The 18,866-nt window shown below is 42.1% G+C and overlaps 1 protein-coding gene across 2 annotated transcripts in view; it reads right to left on the bottom strand.

Moving 5' to 3' along the window:
• Positions 1–17,512, bottom strand: part of Gapvd1 (GTPase activating protein and VPS9 domains 1) — a 30,862-nt gene extending 13,350 nt beyond the window's left edge. For both annotated transcript variants that reach the window (XM_076205766.1, XM_076205767.1), the window contains exons 1-10: positions 17,271–17,512; positions 14,056–14,164; positions 12,760–12,933; positions 12,442–12,626; positions 11,472–11,589; positions 5,002–5,213; positions 3,881–4,115; positions 3,536–3,625; positions 3,144–3,293; positions 1,045–1,189 (exon numbers count right to left, since the gene is read on the bottom strand). In XM_076205766.1, the coding sequence (XP_076061881.1) occupies positions 1,045–1,189; positions 3,144–3,293; positions 3,536–3,625; positions 3,881–4,115; positions 5,002–5,213; positions 11,472–11,589; positions 12,442–12,626; positions 12,760–12,933; positions 14,056–14,160 (1,414 nt within the window). In that variant the 5' untranslated portion in view covers positions 14,161–14,164; positions 17,271–17,512. The remainder of the gene's footprint in view (positions 1–1,044; positions 1,190–3,143; positions 3,294–3,535; positions 3,626–3,880; positions 4,116–5,001; positions 5,214–11,471; positions 11,590–12,441; positions 12,627–12,759; positions 12,934–14,055; positions 14,165–17,270) is intronic.
• Between the last annotated feature and the right edge of the window lie 1,354 nt (positions 17,513–18,866).

The raw sequence follows: 18,866 nt of genomic DNA, 5'->3' as shown, positions 1-18,866 counted from the left end.
GTGAAGAAAAATTAGTAAAACAAGTGTGGAAGGTAGAGGTGGATGGAGTGAACAGTAGGGGGTGACCAAGGATGAGATGGATGGATGGGGTAAAAAGGGCATTTAGAAAGAGGGGGATGTCTGTTGAGGAAGGAAGGGAGAAGACTGAAAATAGGGGTGAGTGAAGATTGGTTGTGTATGGATGATGCTGTGATGCATAGAAGGAAGTGGATGGGGGATGGGGGGGGGATAAGGAGTGGTTATGTGTTGATGATATTTTGACACAGCCCAAAGGGATTTCTCCCCATCCACAGCACATCCTTGCTGTGGATGTACTGTGTCTCGCTGCATTACTTCTGAGTTCTGACCCAGGGCAATGGGCAAGATGTAGGGATGACCCATCATCCAGGAGGACCCAAGAAAAGAAAAGAGGGAGGGAGGGGTGGTGAATGGGAGTGGAGTGGGTGAAAATGAAAAGGGTGGGAGTGGAATTATGCTTTTTGACTTTGGCTACCTCCCTTGTAAAGGGGAAAAAGCCCTTGGTACAGGTATGCATGTATATAAAACAAAACACAACAAACCATATTGGCCTAAAGACACATCAGCCTAAAGAACCAATTAATTGTTTTAATATAGACCCAATACTCACCATTTTGATAACTTTCAATTTTGCAGTATATCTTCAGCCAAAATTGGGTTTCTCTATGTACTGCCATTTAGAAATATGAACATCTTTGACTCTTACAGCTATGTTTAATTTTGCTTTTAGTGCGCTGTCCTATTTCATACTCTATTTTTACCTTTTCTCTCATGTACCTAAAATATAAATTCAACTTTTTCTCATATTTCTAAATGATCCCTTTTTCAACCTCTTTACTCCTTATTTATTTTCACACCACATTCATTCATTCCATAACTGTTTAAACTGCTCATGCATCTCTGTGAATTATTCCGAGTACTCCCAATGAAACCTTCTATGCCTCTTACTCAGAGTTCATTCTCATTCGCTTCAATAATACAACTATATATAGATATTCTGATAAAATGTTGTCAACTCTTGCCTACCTTGACTTTTTGGATGGCTGGGTGTGCCTATGCTGGAGGTGGATGATGTGAAAGTAGACAGTCTACTACCCTTGGGTTTCAGGCGGCCAAGAATGCTCTCCAGAAACTTTTGATTCTCATCACCATCAGATAACTCCTCTTGAACCTAGAAAAATACATGTAAACTTAAAAAGAAAAAGGGAAGAATAACAAAAATAAATAAATAAATAAATAAATAAATAAAACATACATACATATACCAAGGCTTTTTCCCCCTTACAAGGGAGGTAGCCTAAAAACCAATGAACAGAAAATAAATAAATACATAAATAAATACGTGCACACCAAGTCTTTTTCTCTCTTATAAGGGGGGGGGGGTGGCCAGTAACAAAGCATACACCTATCCAATACCCATTTGTAGTCCCTCTTGTCTTTGCACCTTGATAATGAAGGATCATCCCTGTACTCACCATACTGCTTGGGTCAAAGGCAATGCAGTGAGACAGCACTTCTACAGCAGGGCCTGACAGCCAAAATTGGTAACCCCCCATTGCTTCATTATATGGTGAGCCCCCACAATATATTACAGATTGGGATGGTTTGGACATATGGAAAGACTGTGTGAAGAAAGATTAGTAAAATAGGTGTGGAAGGCAGAGATGGAGGGAGTGAAAATGAGGGGGCAACCAAGGATGAGATGGATGGATGGGGTAAAAGGGACACTGGGAAAGAGGGGGATGCCTGTTGAGGAAGGAAGGGAGAAGACAGGAGATAGGGGTGAATGGAGAATGGTTGTGTATGGATGATGCTGTGATGCATGGAAGTGGGTGAAGGATGGGGGGCTGAGGGAGTATGTGTGAATGATATTTTGATGAAGTCCAAAGGGATTTTTCCCTGTCTTCTCTTTTTCTTCATGAGGGGACGGAGGTCACCAATTAAATGAAGCAGCCTTGCTGTGTCTTGCTGCAATGCTTCTGACCCAAGGCAGTGGGTGAGATGCAGGGATGACCTGTCATCCAGGAGGAGCCAAGAAAAGAGGGAAGGAGGGAGGGATGGTGAATGGGAGTGGAGTATGTGGGGATGAAATGGGTGGGAGTGGATTTATGCCTTTAACTTTGGCTATCTCCTTTGTAAGGGTTAAAAAGCCCTTGGTATATGTATGTATAAGAGTCCTTTTTCAAAATTACTATCAATATACCAAGGGCTTTTCCCCCTTACAAGGGAGGTAGCCAACTCAAAAGGCAAGTACCCATTCCCACCCATTTTACTTTCACCCATTCCACTCCCATCCACCACCCTCTCATCTTAGCTTCTCATCAATGATGGGTCATCCTTGCATCCAACCCACTGCCCTTATTCACTTAATTGGCGACCCCCCCTCCTCGTCCCCTCATACAGAAAAAAAGAGATGGGGAGAAATCCCTTCAGGGTGCATCAAAAAATAATTCATACACAACCACTCCCTATCCCCACCATCCCTTCCTTGCATCACAGTATCATCTATATACGCCATTCGCCATTCACCCCCATCTACTGCCTTCTCCCTTACTCGCTCAAAGCCCCTTTCACCCCATCCATCTATCTCATCCATGGTCGTCACCTCAAGTTCACTCCCTCCACCTCCGCTTTCCACACCTCTTTTAACCCCTTCCATACGGTGCCGCCTACGTAGGCGTCATGAGGAGCAAGTGGATTCGCGACGCTGCCATATCGGCGTCTTGATTATATTTATTGTAGTTGCCCCTGTGTTTTTACATTCTCCCAAATGTGCCCTGAATCCCATTCTCTGTGGTTTTCAAAATTCACGGGTGAAAGAGAGAACGATCGATATAAGCGGTGACTATATTTTATGATGCGAGTATTATTACGACACGTCGTACGGCTGGCATTGGCTGCTGCCCACAAGATTTAAGTCCGGAGTGAAGTGGTTAATAATCTTTCTTCACTCATTCTTTCCACGTGTCCAAACCATCCCAATACTTCTTCATCAGCCTCAGTTGCCATCTCCTTTTCCACCCCAGTTCTCCTCTTCACCTCTTCACTTCTCACTCTATCCAACCTTGTAACCCCTGACATACTTCTTAGACATTTCATCTTAAACAAATTGAAACTAAACAAACCTGACTGAGTAGAGTGATCAAATTATGCAAATGAGGTTCAGGCACAAGAACGCAGGCACGGTTCAGACTCTCTAAACCTCCACTCCAAACTTGAGGTGGTACATCACTTCCTGCCTGCTCCATGATACGGTCCACCAAGCCTCCCATCACCTGTAACATGAAGAGCATCTCGTGGATAAACCTTAGGTAACTATATACAGTTCATTTATAGCACACATCTGAAATATATAAAAGGATATTCATGACATTTTTTTTTTTTTTTCCTAAGAAGTCATAGTGACCATTACCTGCCCCAACAGTCCAAGCACATAGGGCAAAGGTGACAGCTTTGGGTGCAGCTACATGGTGTAGGCCCTTCACCTTATTTAGGGCAATAAATGTGGGGCACTAACCTGTTTGTCAAAGTGCTTGTACAAGTCAAGGTGCCTCGGGTCAGGCTGCTCCCATCTGCTCATAGCCAAAACTTGTAATATCTGGGCAACCTGTAAAAATATTCATTCACAGACATGTTACATTTTTACTATAAAGCCTACCTGAATATCAACAAAAATTACAATAATTAACTGTAACACAATCTCTTGATACATATAGATTATGATGAACTCCCCCTATCATAAAAAAATAATAATAATAAAATTAATTAAATAAATAAATAAATAAAAAAGAGGTTCAATCATGATAATAAGAGCCACGAAATATGCAAACCAATGAAAAGATACATAAAATACTTGACGTACCTGCATGAGGTTGAAACGGGAAATGTGGGATATGGGTGCATCACATATGCCATGTGGTTCAGGCGAAACAATGGCTGGGCACAAGAAGAAGGCAAAGACAACATCAACACAGATGGCACCAACTTCTCTTGCATCTGCAGCTGCAGACGTAAGAAGAACCTCGTACAGTACTCGGACTAGCCAGGCCAGTGTGGGAGGGAACACATACAAAGCCTCCTGGATACGTGATATGAATCTGTGGAAGGAGCATGAATGAATTAGAATGTGATTAATTTTCGAGAGTACAGTATACAACAACTATTATCTCACATCAATGACTGGGAAAAAGGAGCCTTGCAATATACAGCAATGGTCCTCCAACCCTCCCATAAATATCTATGGAAATTAATCAGTCCATTGTCCCTGGTCTCTCTTGCAGAAAACCTGTGGCCTTCAGATAACCAGCAACAGTCTCTAGGGTGGGACCATAAGTCACTCACTGAAGATATATCGTATTGTTTTTAACAAAGAGAAGGAAGAAGGAAGAATATCAAAAGAAACACCACATGAGGACAATGTGTCACTTATTAGAGCTTTATCAAGAATGGACTAAGGAGAAGTGAAACACAGTTTAGAGAAAATTAAAAGAAATGAAGAATAAATACAATAGAGTGGCATGTACTTATCACTGAAGCCCAAGACAATTTTGAGGTCACTATGAGAATCATTTCTTGCATGCACATTGTGAAAATGCAAGCCACAAGACAAATGAGTGCACAATGATTAAAGGCAAAAAAGAACTAACTAGTGACCATTAACCCCTTCCATACGGTGCCGCACACGTAGGCGTCATGGGGAGCGAGTGTATTTGCAAGGCTGCCATATCGGCGTCTTGATTATATTTATTGTAGTCGCCCCTCCATAATGACATTCTTTCTAATTCTTTTGTAATCGCATTTTCTATGGTTATCAAAATTCACGGGTGAAGAGAGAACGATCGATATAAGCGGTGACTATATTTTATGATGCGAGTATTATTACGACACGTCGTACGGCTGGCATTGGCTGCTGCCACCGAGATCTAAGTCCATGACGCCTACATGTGCGGCACCGTATGGAAGGGGTTAATGGCAATTATCTACCTGTTAGTGAGATGTACAAGCTTGGCAATAGTCCAGGCTCGGTACTTTGCAAGAGCCTGCGTATACTCTGGAGTTCCTTCTTCCCCAAACCTCCTCCGCCGTTCCTCTGGAGAGAAGCGAACTGCAGCTTTTGAAGGGTCAATGTCCAAAAATAATTCATCCTCCATGAGCAGTTGCATCATTGGTTGGTGTAGTGCTGCTGTGAGGAATACCTGTAATAATATTGAGTAATTAGGTAGTTATTAATTAGTAAAAAAGAGGGAGAGAGGGGTGATGAATGAGAGTGGCGTATGTGGCGATGAAACGGGTGGGAGTGGATTTATGCCTTTGACTTTGGCTACCTTCCTTGTAAGGGGGAAAAAGCCATTTGTGTATATATATATATATATATATATATATATATATATATATATATATATATATATATATATATATATATATATATATATATATATGTGTAGTTAGTTATTGTATTGGTGTGCAGGTTTGAATTACTGTATATCAACAGAACCTACATAGATAGTGGAGAAGGTGGACTGTAAAATAGATAACAAGAGTGATAGACAGTTAAAAGTGGAAAAATGTAATTTTCGCAGGAAAATTAATTTTTCCCTGATACAAACCTGAGGTACTCCTTACAATAGGGATACCTCGCGTAGCGCAAATATTTCTACCGCTAAATTAAAATCCTCACTCCGTGGGTCTGGGCAATGCTTATCCTCAGTAAGGGGCCCTATTGGGGCAAGGGGGCCCTTGCCCTCCACCACAAGTCTCGCACACTATACTCCTTTCTCTTCGTGGTAGTCAACGAGTCAACATCTCTCAACAATACCTGCTCCAATTTAGTTTTTTATCTATTTCTCCCTTATTGGGATGATTGTGAAGTCAAAATCCCTTATTAGAACGGCAGCGAACCATTAATTAATCAACGGTTCAATATTTAAGTTGTGTGCCGACGAAAATCAGGCAACCCACTTCGATCATCGCCAGCTCACTCCCAGGATGCTAAGGAGTTTGTCGTCCTTCAATTTCATCGGGGTTTACCTACGACATCCTGTGCCCTGGAATTTCTTGAGTGCCCTCTTCCTTTCCTGTATTATTCCCCTAACCACCACTGGGTATCCTACCCTTCACTGTAAGTATGGAATCTGGTTCTAGTGTTGTTGTTGTTCAAGATAGGTTGTGTGCCTTCGCCGAAAGGAGATATCCCTGCCTCACCCCGCTACCACCAGCACAAGCTGACCCTCATATTTGGTGTATCAAGTGTAGGGCTCTAAAGTGTTCACCTTCATCCCCATGTGAGATGTGCACTCAATGGGATGAGTCAGTGGTCCGCGTACTTTCATGTTCACAAGAAAGCGCATGCAGGGAAAAAGGTGTGCAAGCATAGAAAATGGCTTCCACCTTCACCCCCCAAAAACAAGAGAAGGCAGACTACAACTTCAGAGGAGACAAGCACTTCTCTCCCTCCTCCAAAGCGTAGTAGACAGGAAGGTTGTACAACGTCCACTTCGAGTCATTCTCAGGCCAAGTTGTCCTCTATTACTTCAACCAGGGCGGTTAGCTTAGATGGACATGTGCCTCCGGCCACCTCTAGCTACCGCTCCTGTACGAGTTTTTTCCCGGATGAGGTCGCTTGCGGCGTGCCCTCGACCCTTCCCGGAAACTCGATGCTGAAACAGACAAAGAACCCAGGCTCGAAGACAAAGAGCCCCTCAGCCTCTTCTACTCAGGAATCCCGCAGTACACATAAAACCCATCATAGGAAGAGCCGGGTGATCAACGGAGACCTTTCCATGCCCTTTGATCCCGAGGACAGAGGTGAGCCTTCTCATGTGTTACTTGCGGATAAAACCACATCGACCAGAAGAGAGAGCCTCCTCTTAGGGTCCCCCAGACCATCTGAACCCAATCGCGACTCTCCAAGCGGGCATTTACAGGAACTTCTCCCCACTATCTATTCCCTCTTTCACACAATGAAAGAACAGATGATGGATGAACAACGCGAATTCATCCGGGCAACTCAAGAAAAGTTCCTGTTGAACTCCGAAGTTCGAAAGGATTCAACACCCACAAGAGCCCCCCTAGAACATGTTCCAGCTCATTGGAACCCCCCCAAACCGATCAGGGACGAGGATGAAGACGCGGTGTTTCTCGCTGACCGGACAGACTCCAGCTACGATGACGACACCGTCCACAGCACCGTGGATGAGAGGGCAAGTTACCAAATCTCGCAGAATTCCCGATGGTTGTTAAACCCTCCTTCTCAGAGATCCTCTCTAAAGTTAGGAGAGCTAATCAACTGGGCCCTCCACAAGAAGAGGAAGCCACGTTTGAGTCGGAAATCTTCAGGACGGGCAATTCTCAGACAACAAAACCACCTCCAATCCAACTCCCATGGAGTACACAGACGGTAAGAGCCATGAGCCAGGCCTCTGACGCACTCACAAAATGGACAACTGAGAAAGCGTGCTGGCTCTATGTTCCAGTGGAAAATCAAAAATGCTTCTACATCCCATCAGGGACAAACCTCAAAGAAGCCTCGATCCCGGTTAGGTTACCAGAGCTTGTCAAAACGGACGTGGATTCACTACTCAGAAGAAACGTCATCCTTTCCGGTAGAGAATCCAGGGACCTCGTTCAGGGCCTGGCTCTCTCTCTCGCGGTGAACTCCTGGCTGGAATGCATCTTGGGTTCAGTAAGGGAGTTTTTACCCGAGCTGCAACCCCAGGAGGAATGCAACCTCCAGGCTCTATTGGAAAGCTCGAGCAGAGCCCTGAAGCATCAAGCGGCCTGCCTCTCAATGTCTTGGGCCAACATCGAGTCACGCAGGAGAGACACCATCCTAGGGGACCCCAGTGACCCCCTCCTCAGAGAAATTTATGCTCCATTGAAGAGGGCCCCCCTTCTAACCCACATCCTGATTCCCCTGGACATGGTGGATTCAGCAATCACAAGCAAAAACCAACTGATGCATAACAGAGCCATCGTGAGAGTTGCCGTCCCTACCTCGAGGCCAAGGCCAACCCCCCCATCAGCCCCTAGGACCCCTCAGATGCAAAGACAGCCATTTCCTCACTCTAAGAATGAAAAAAGCCCACCCCTCCACTCCAAGTCGAAAATGCAGACAGAAAAGCCCCGCCCCTTTCCGAATAGAGAACCTAGACACAAACATCATAGAGGCTTCGGACCCCCCACAGAAAATTCTAGGAATTCACCAGCCCATCCGCACAAGATAGGGGGTTGCCTCTCTCTCTCTACTGGAGAGCATGGGAAGAGGCCAGGGCAGAAGACTGACCTTACAAGTCATCAAGACAGGCTATCGTCTTCCCTTTCACGCTGTCCCACACCTCTCCCCCTATCCCATCCAAGTCAGCAGCTACCACCCGGACTCGGCTCACAGGCAGGCCCTAGCAGAGGAAATCTCCGTGCTGCTCCAGAAAGGAGCTTTAGAGGAAGTCTCGACTCCGGACCCAGGGTTTAACTCAAGGCTATTCCTAGTAGAAAAGACAACAGGGGGGTGGAGACCAGTCATCGATTTGTCTCCACTCAACAAGTTCCTTTCCCTGACGAAGTTCCGAATGGACACCCCAGAGTCCGTAAGGGCGTCTATCAGGGAAGGGGACTTCATGGTGTCACTGGACCTCCAAGATGCCTATTTCCAAATACCAGTGCATCCCTCCTCCAGGAAATTCCTCAGAATCGTCCACAAGGGCAACACCTTCCAGTTCACCTGCCTATGCTTCGGACTTTCCACAGCACCCCAAGTCTTCACCAGAGTGTTCAAACTCGTTTCAGCGTGGTCCCACTCCAGGGGAATTCACCTACTCCGTTACCTGGACGATTGGCTGATCTTTGCACATTCCGCCCAGCTATGTCAAGAACACCTGAGAATGGTCCTAACCTTCGTCCAGAAATTGGGCACCATAGTAAACCCAGAGAAGTCAGATTTCTTGCCAAAACAGAGAGTCACGTACCTGGGTATGGTCCTGGACTCCTCCCTAATGAAGTTCTTCCCAGTAGAAAAGAGGATCCAGAATCTCACTTCTCTAGTTGCCCAGGCACTATCGACCGGGTTCCTGACGGCGAAACAATGCCAAATCCTCCTGGGCCATATGGCTTCCATAGAGAGATTAATCCCCAGGAGCAGACAAAGAATCCGACTGCTACAGTGGCTCCTCAAGTCTCAGTGCTCTCCGCAAGAGGGAGAACCCCTACAACACATCTCCCTCACCGAAGAAGTCAAGGATTCTCTTCTCTGGTGGAAGGACCCGTGCAACCTGCTCGTGGGGATGCCCCTTGGCCCATCTCCCCCCGAAGTCCTTCTGTTCTCCGATGCCTCCAAGGTGGGCTGGGGAGCCCACCTCAACGACGATCACGCCAGCGGTTCCTGGTCCACAGTCGAGTGGACAGCCCATATCAACTGGCTAGAGTTGAAAGCAGTACTCCTGGCTCTCTGTCACTTCAAAGATCAAGTCTCGGGGAAAGTAGTGGGCATAATGTCGGACAATTCCTCGGAAGTAGCCTACCTGAACAAGCAAGGGGGCACAGTCTCCCAGGACCTATGCCTTCTGACTATGGACATCCTCAATCTAGCCGAGAATCTCCAAGTGTCACTCAAAGCCCGCTACATCCCGGGGAAGAGGAACGTCTGGGCGGACCACCTCAGCAGGAGGAATCAGATAATCAGCACAGAATGGTCCCTCCATCAAGAAGTAGTGAACTTCATCCTCAGCAAATGGGGCTCCCCTCTAGTGGACCTTTTCACCACGAGATGGAATCACCAACTCCCAATATATTTCAGCCCTCTCCCGGATCCTCTGGCAGCAGGAGAAGACGCTCTTCTGCAAAGTTGAGACAACTTGGACACCTACACTTTCCCACCGTTTCCCTTGCTCCAGAAGGTACTCCAGAGAGCAAGAAACGCATCCAACCTTCGGATGACTTTGATCGCTCCTTGGTGGCCAGAAGCCCCATGGTTTCCAGACGCCCTCGATCTAGCAGTAGAAGAGCCCCTGGCCCTTCAGGGAAGACCAGACCTTCTACATCAACCCATCAATGGGGCTTGGCACAAGAACCCTTCAGCACTCAATCTTCACGCATTCAGACTATGGTCCGGATCCTCCTAAAGAAGGGTTTTCCCAGAGAGATGGTGGAGGACATGTCTGCTCCTATTCGCTCTTCCTCAGCTAACCTTTATCAAGGGAAATGGAATGCCTTTGCAGAATGGTGCCACTCCAGGAAACTAGTCCCAGATCAAGCCACCATTCTTGAGATCGCCTCCTTCTTCCACTTCCTCAGGAAGTCCAAGAAGATCTCCCTTTCGGCAGTGCAAGGCTATAAGGCAGCACTAAATCAGGTGTTTCTCTGAAGGGAATGGACCTAGCCCTTTCACTGGAAATTTCCATGCTCTTCAGGCACTTCAAAAGATTGTGTCCGCCCAGGGAAATCAGTTCTCCTCCGTGGGATGTGGCACTAGTCCTGAACTCTCTGAGGGGTCCCCCTTACGAACCCCTCCGAGAGGCACATCTGAAGGACCTCACCTTGAAGACAGTTTTTCTGCTAGCCCTAGCATCTTCCAAGAGAGTAGGGGAGTTACACGCCATCTCTTATAGAGTCGCCCATTCCAAAGGATGGAAAGAGGTCTCCTTCACTTTCATGCCTCAATTCATTGCCAAAAACCAAGATCCTGCCAAATCCGACCCTAGATTCTGGTCCTTTAGTGTTCCGTCCTTAGACGAATTTGTAGGGGGAGAACAGACGGAAACAGTACTATGCCCGGTACGAGCCATCCGGACCTACCTCAAGAGAACTGAACATCTTAGACCAGAATTAAAGAGGTTGTTCGTCTCTACTAAAGGTAAGCCGAAGCCCATCACTAAGAATTCAATTTCTTACTGGATCAAGGAAGTCATCCGCAGAGCCTACGAAATGAACCACACAGATTGCCCTAAAGCGAAAGCCCATGACCTGAGGGCAGTGGGGACCTCCCTAGTCTTCAGAAAGAATCTGTCAGTCAACCAGGTTCTTCAAGCAGGTATATGGAAGAGCCAGAATACGTTCACTTCCTTTTACCTCAAAGAAGTTATGTGGGAATCTTTAGGGAACTTCTCTTTGGGCCCCATAGTGGCCGCCCAAGAAGTCCTGAAATGATATACCCCTCCCCAATAGCACACAGCCGACCCTGACAACTCATCTAGGTTCAAGATGTGGGAGACAAATGTAACAAGTACTATGAAGAATTGTTCAATGTAAGTGGGAACAGGGAGGTTGTATTGTCAATGCTGGGGAAAGATGAAATAAAGAGTAAAAGGAGAACTGAATAGGTTTCAATTTGTGAAAAACTAAATGGCAAGGATAAAATTTTGGAAAGTTGTATAACTGGAAATAATTACAATGGGAAATAAGGTGATGAGATTGTATACATGTGTAATTTGTGTCACGAGAGAAAATGCATAAACAATACTAACCTTGGCAAGGGGAAGGGAGTCTAAATAGGCACGAAAGACCTGACTAAAAGCACAGGAGCCATGTCGCAAGAGCCGGCGAGGTGTCTCTGAGGGTGCCAGCTGCAGCTGAATCAGGTGCCTGTTGTCAAAAGAAGTAAAGAACTTGTACATCACAAAACAATGACATTTTGCCAAACAATTTTCATGTACGTGTATAACCATCTTACTAAATACACTGGATGTTGTAAACATCAGCAACCCAAGAGTATTCATATAAAGATAGGCAACCCCAGAAATGTACTTGTAAATATAAATCACCCCAAACAGTGACGATCATCTAATTAACCTCTTCACTCCAGGGCACATCGCACGTCTGGCAGCATTAGCTGCCCGACGTGCGATGTTGCATCATAATAATCGCATTATAAAAAATAAAGTCAGTGCTCAATCATTCGTTCTCTTTCACCCGTGAATTTTGATAACCATAGAAAATATGATGAAGCCAGTTTAGAGAGAATGGAGGTTACGTAGGTATGACTACAATAAATATAATCAAGACGCCGACGTCGGCATCATCGCGTACCCACTTGCTCCTCATGACGCCTACGTAGGCGTCACCGTATGGAAGTGGTTAAGTTTAGGTTAGGTTAGGTTAGTTCAGAATGAACTTGGAAGATCAGCCACCCCAAATATTAACTGGTAAAGATAAACAACCCTTACATACTCTGGGGTTGTGAATCTCTGCAATATTCCAGACCCTACAGAATCTACACACCCTCTTCCTCTAATGAACCCTAACTGATCCCTGATAATTCTACTGAGCTTAGGGAATATCACCATAGTGTAAGGATTAAGAATAACTTGATTAACCCTTTTTCAGGGTAATATTACTTAAAAAAAATTCTTGGTTAATAACTGGAAATTCTTTTTGAAATATAGAATGTCCCCATTGCAAAAGGGTTAACAATAGTGTATGAATTGTCATACTTACTTAAGCAGGAATAACACATGTGTCTCATCACTAGGGAGAATGCAGGCACCATACAGGGAGGAGAAGACAGTAGCTGCAGCTGTGTGCATCTGCTGCAGGTTCCGCTGCTCTCCTAACACCAAACACTGTGCCAACAACTGTGGTTTTTCCCGCAGCTTGGCAAGGAGGTCTCCATATAATGCCTCCTGTACAAAGAATTAATGAAATTATGTAAAACTGAATCCCAAACAGGTAATGGCTAGAGAAATGAGAGAAGAGAGAGAGAAAGAAAAAAAAAAAAAAAAAAAAAAAAAAATATCTGTTGCATATAAACTCTACCTGGAATCCAAGGACTTTGTGTGCATCAACAAAAGTAAGCTGGTGGAGAAGGTTAGCTCGTCGACAGCACAATGGAGGGTGGGTGTGGGGCCGCAGCACTAGGTCGTCATAGTTTCGACGCTGTTCCCCACGGATCCAAGAAAGATGGTGAACTCTCTCAATCGTCTTCAGAACCTGAAGCACAAGGAAGGGTAAGTTCAAACTAAGGAAAGGTGGGATGATTTGTCATAACTTGAAGAATAAGTATACATGGGGAAACATACAGCCTATGTCATTAATACAGTGGTTTCCTGGAGGCTGCAAGTTTTCTACAAGAGAGGCTGGAGGCAACGGATTGATTATTAGTGGATTACTTTGAAAAGACATATTAATGGGAGACCTTTTAGTTTTCACTAAGCCCCCCCCCCCCCAAAAAAAAAAATAATAAATAAATAATCAAAACATGTACATATGGAAGCAATATACTGTTCAGGTATCTACTTAAGTTTACTCCCTTGATCAAATTCAGCTTTAAATTTTTTCATGATTTTAGATTGGATTATGACTTTTTTTTAGGTTATGCCATGAATTGATACATCAGTACAAATAGCTATATTTCTTTATATTTTTCAGGCACATATTCCCTTTAATTTATTTTCAAGACCTCATGATACCCTTGTCCAAAACCAAGAGGTCATCCATCAGATTTACCAATACCTTACAATGATCTGTACATTGTGATCATGTTATCTCTGTGTGGTCCACACAGTAGACATAGATCGCATACTGCAATGCCCTGCAATAGCAATACACAAACAACACAATATATCTTCATAGAGTGACTCATGGTCCCATCCAGAGGCTGTTGTTAGTTGCCTGAAGTCTGCAGGTCTTCTGCAAGAGAGACCAGGGGCAATGGATTGATTGAATGAATATTCCTTCTCTTCTTTCTTTTCATGATAGATGAGAAGTGACATGATCACAGGAATCAGATCATTGTAAGGAGTGGATAAAAGTAAGATGGTAAGTATTATCATGGTATACACATTTTATTCATCTAATATTCTTGATCAATTCTCTCTGTCATGTATTATCCACAACTAAAAAAATGAATTAGTAGTATAGATATATCTTCACACATGACTTCACATTAGGCTATGGTACAAATACATTCAAGTTACAATTTTTTTTTCACAAGATACAAAACATATGATGATACGGTCTACTATTCTCAGAAAGGCTACCAAACAAGTACAATGAAAAATATATGCAAATATAATTTAGAAAAAAAAAAAAATCTATACTATGATGCCATACCTTTTCATTTAGAATCTGAATCTGGTGTTTTTCTGCATCCACATACAGCTTTTCTTGCTTGAGTGACAGTGCCAAATCTAACATGTCTGCGGCAACACCTGCCATCGTGCTGCAGTTAAAAAAAATTATTCAACTCACCTTCACATTAGAATTACATGGTTATATTACCCAATTGCCATGAAGCACTTAATCCATTATCACCAATGTATTTACCTAACTTTATTGACCTGATTGCAATATACAGAAAAGAAGTTATGTTCATGGGATCCTGTCTCTTTTTCCATCAACCAAACTTAGTTCTAAATTCGCTTTGGATTTTAGATTGGACTATGTTCTCTTTTATGACACCTTCCCGTCCCAGACCATGAGATCTTCTGTCAGTTTATCCACTACAATCATGTCTCTTCTTTCTTTTAATGATGGCAGGTCCAATACTTCAAGTCTTCCCCCTTATAGTTTATTTATTAGGTTAGGGATCAATTTGGATGCTGCTCTTTGTTTTTCTTTTACTTTATTTTTATCTTTCATTTTGTGCATAATCTGGGTTAAATTAAGTTTTCTATGAATTTGTCATCATTTATCTCCACAGCAAAACGCCACCATTATATTCACCAACAGTATGTAAGTCTTGTCATGTTCACCAACAATATGACATCTTGCCAATAGTCTTGAGGTGTTTATTGGGTGACAAATTATTCAAGACTAATATTTTCAGATTTTTCTCTTTTGTTTTTGTAACTTGTTTCACTACCCACTGAATAAATTACTGATTATAATTTCTTTGTATGTATACCCCTTTCCAATACTTGCATTTTTGGCAAAGTTTTTTCACCCATATTCCCCATTTTCAAAACCTGTCAACCCCCTCATCTTCATCAGGATTCAGGTCCAGCCCTGAGGGGCTGGAATTCAGTTACTGAACTGGCCCCAAGATCTCTCTTTATCAACTTCAACTATATTACAAAGGATTACAAAGGTGGAGCATGCCAACAGGAGACCTTTTGGTCGATATCAAGGTCAGATGCAAAAAAATTATAATAATGATAAATAAATAACTAAATAAATAAATTAATAAAAACTATTATAAAGTAAATAATATTTCTTACACTTGTTCTCATATGAACAGATGACAACTGGTAATAGCTCCCATTCCTATAACACTTTAATCTGGTGGCCTATAAGCAGACCCACATTAATACAACACAAATAACAGTCCAAGTTTCTTTCCAGGGAGACCTGTGGGAGCACTGAAGCCATTTTATGGGGATTATCCACAAATTTGGGGTAGAAATTTGCTCACATGGGATGTTTTGTAGGCAAATTACATGTTGCAATGAACTTATTTGTGTATATAATAATTCCTTCTTTTTGCGGGGAAAAAATGTGGAAATCCAGATTTCCTTGTAGGAATTTTTGGAGAAAAAAAAATTCACTCATTTGTGGGAATTGGCATAGATCACAGTGGCAACATGGTATGGGAAGACCTGAGGACCACTGTCAGCCACTATGGGTTCTTCATTTAATGAAATTCAAGGCAACAATTAATTCCAGACACAGAATATTATTAACACAACCTCCTCTATCTGAAGGTGTACCCCTTTGTTTTCAGACTGGAGCCAAGATCTATCAATATCATCTGTATATCCTCCCGATTTTCATATACAGGGAGTTAACAACTGACATCTAATCTGATTCTACTACTATAAGCTGGTGACAGAAATCTTTCTAGAAGGATTTATTTACTGGGATAATGATTACTGCCACCCTCCAGGGACAGCAGATTCCTAGTTAGTGAAAACGGAGGCAATAATCATTGCTGTTCTATTGTTTAACTCTTCTCTATTCATCCCATTTCACATACTTTCTATTGAACCTTTTTTTCTTTTCCACTAACTTTTAGCCCCTATTTTTCCACTCTCGAGTTATGAATTTCCAGTTCCTATTTCTTCTGTATTTTTTCTTATTCTATTAAATCTATCTGATTCATTTCTCCAATCCAGTAAAATTTGCTTTCTTGTGACTACCTATGCCTTCTTAACATAACTCATCTTTTGGTTCTACATCTGTCAAATGAAAACTTTAATTATTTTGGCATTCTTTGCAATTATCTGTAGTATCAATGTGGGTCTGTTTCTAAGTCACTAGACAACTGGTGGAAGAAGGGATTAGACACTACTTGTCAGCCATCCTTAAGTATAAATTTGGGGGGGGGGTGAGAGCCAAAGTTAACAGAGATCTTAAACTTGGTCAAGAAACAGTAGCAACCCCTTCAGGCTGCATCTCCCAACAAAGATGAAGTTGATATGTTTTCAAAACAGATGCCTTGTAGATGGCATACATCTCGCAGTTCTAACCACCACTAACAGGTATTCATGTTTGGTACCAGCTTATCTCAATGAACATCTAAACAGTGGTAAAATATTCTTTTTCTTTCAACCTTGCTAAGATGAGAGAAACTCTCATAGTGTAAGGATTAATGAATGCAAGCATAATAATGTATGCAATGCTTTGGTACCACTATAGTCTTACCTGCCTCCTTATATAATATGTTTTAAGTCCATGATTGATGTTTAAATCTTTCTTTTCTACATGTCACATCTGTAAATTCTCTTATCTATATCCTGAGCCTCAAGTGAATTCCTTGGTAGTGTGGTGTGAAGTTTCCTAGAAAAGTTTTTACTGAGCAAGGGTATTGAGTACATCTAATCTTGTGGATTTGGGTGTGACACCTCATTTACATTTATTTGGTCATATGTAAAATTTATTTCTTTTTTGTCCCAAAATGAAATGCACTTTGCAACATATTCAAGATCTTCCCTCATTCCAGGCTTAGCTTACAGATTTAAACAATAGTTAACACTTTACTTACTTGATTTAATTACTTACTTAATTAGGTACACAATCAGGGTAAACCTAGAATAATGTATCCTTTACATTATATCATTTAAAAGTTTTACAACAAAAAGAAATAAAAAAAACACATGGCCAAACATTTGATTTGTAGGTACAATCAGAATTCACTCAAAATTAAACATACAAAAAACAAGCATGCATATTTGAGTAGCCTACCAGTACATATGTATTGTGTATAAATTATATTTTATACATACTGTATGTGTGCATGTTATACGAACAAGTATACATATATAATTGTATACGTGCGTATGCACACAGGTAATTGAAATGACTACTCATAACTATTCACATTCACGTACCTTTTAAGTGATTATCTATACAGCAGTGACAGTAAGCTCTTCTCAAAATTAGTATTTCCACTACATAGCAGCAACTTGTCGAGAGTTTAATCTTAGCTACTATATTAACAACCTTGTTGGTCTTTTCTGATGCCCACCCACTGTCATCACTACAAACATATTGTTTACGTCGTTCCTTCGTAAGCCTCAAAACTTAACCCAACTTGATGGCGTATCAAAGTACAATCGGATTCTCTTTTGGCGATCTTTAATTCTTTTAGCTATACCTTGGGTTTCAGCATAAAAGCAATTAAATTGCATTATCACTTTTCCTTACAATTTTTCCAAGTACTTATCATGTACGACTTAGCTGTCAGCTGCAGAATGCTGTATTTAATAGAATAACAAAACTATAATAACTGAAGTAATTAGAATTGAAATGTAAAGTTGAGTAAGGAAAGCTCAAGGCTACGTCAAACCAATCACGAAAGGAGAGAAACAACAGAGGTAGCCAATGTTCTGACTTGTAAGAAAAGTGGAGAAATCTTGGCATTGCACATCTCTGCTGATCATCTGCAGACGAAGGAAAAGTTATCCAAACTTGGAAGAAAATGCAAACATAGCGTAGTTCCAGAGAACAATGTCCTCTGCAAACTTTGCGAGACATGAGATGAATATATAATAGTCTCAGGCTGGATACTCAACCAGAAGTACCGATTTACACCATAGTATAAAATATTCCACATAGTGTAAGCAGAATGGTCTAGAAAGCGCAACAAAATACAAAATAAAGGAGTTAACGCCGTTATCTACATGGAATAGCCTCCCGTTCTAACAGTAAATACGGCATCATCTGCCTTGTATCAGATGAAAGGACAAATTTACAGAGGCATTCCTGCTTTGGATGAAAGTACTATGTTATTTATCAAATTTGGATTTAAGATTACTTTAGTAATAAATGAGAAAATATAAATTCGCACTAGTTTTATTACAAATTAGACCAATGATTAAACTGAGGGGCGTAAGTATTGGACAACCACGAGCCTGTAATAAAAAGAAATTAAAAGTATATGGAAAAATTACCAATAGATATTGTAGTAACACATTTCTCAGTTCCTAATATCCTCAGTTAACCGGATGTTTTATTTATCTTATTCCTAAGGTGGGAGTTATGGGGCGTGCACGTCAGTGAACTGCGAGGGGATGTAGAGAAGGAGAGTACTATAACTACCAACTAGGTCACTTGGAGGAGGAGGGCTGTTTGCAAGGGAGTTAACCATGAAAGATGTGGTGATAAGGGGAATAAACGATGAAATATGCAGACCGTATTCACGTCCACAGTTCAACCTGCAAGTGTATTTCATAAGCCTACCTCCCATTATTCATAATTATATAATATATATATATATATATATATATATATATATATATATATATATATATATATATATATATATATATATATATATATATATATATTACATAACCTCGTGGCGCGGTGGTTAGAGTTCTCGCCTGCCTCTACGCTGAAATAATTTCAGTATCGCTGCGCTGCGGGTTGTTACTCCAACTCTCGTGGACGGGGAGTTGGGAGTGTGTGTGCGTGTATGGTTACAG

Source organism: Oratosquilla oratoria, chromosome 22, assembly GCF_046742065.1.
Source record: "Oratosquilla oratoria isolate Oo_2021 chromosome 22, ASM4674206v1, whole genome shotgun sequence".
Lineage (NCBI taxonomy): Eukaryota > Metazoa > Arthropoda > Malacostraca > Stomatopoda > Squillidae > Oratosquilla > Oratosquilla oratoria.
This window is presented reverse-complemented; position numbering and strand designations above follow the sequence as displayed.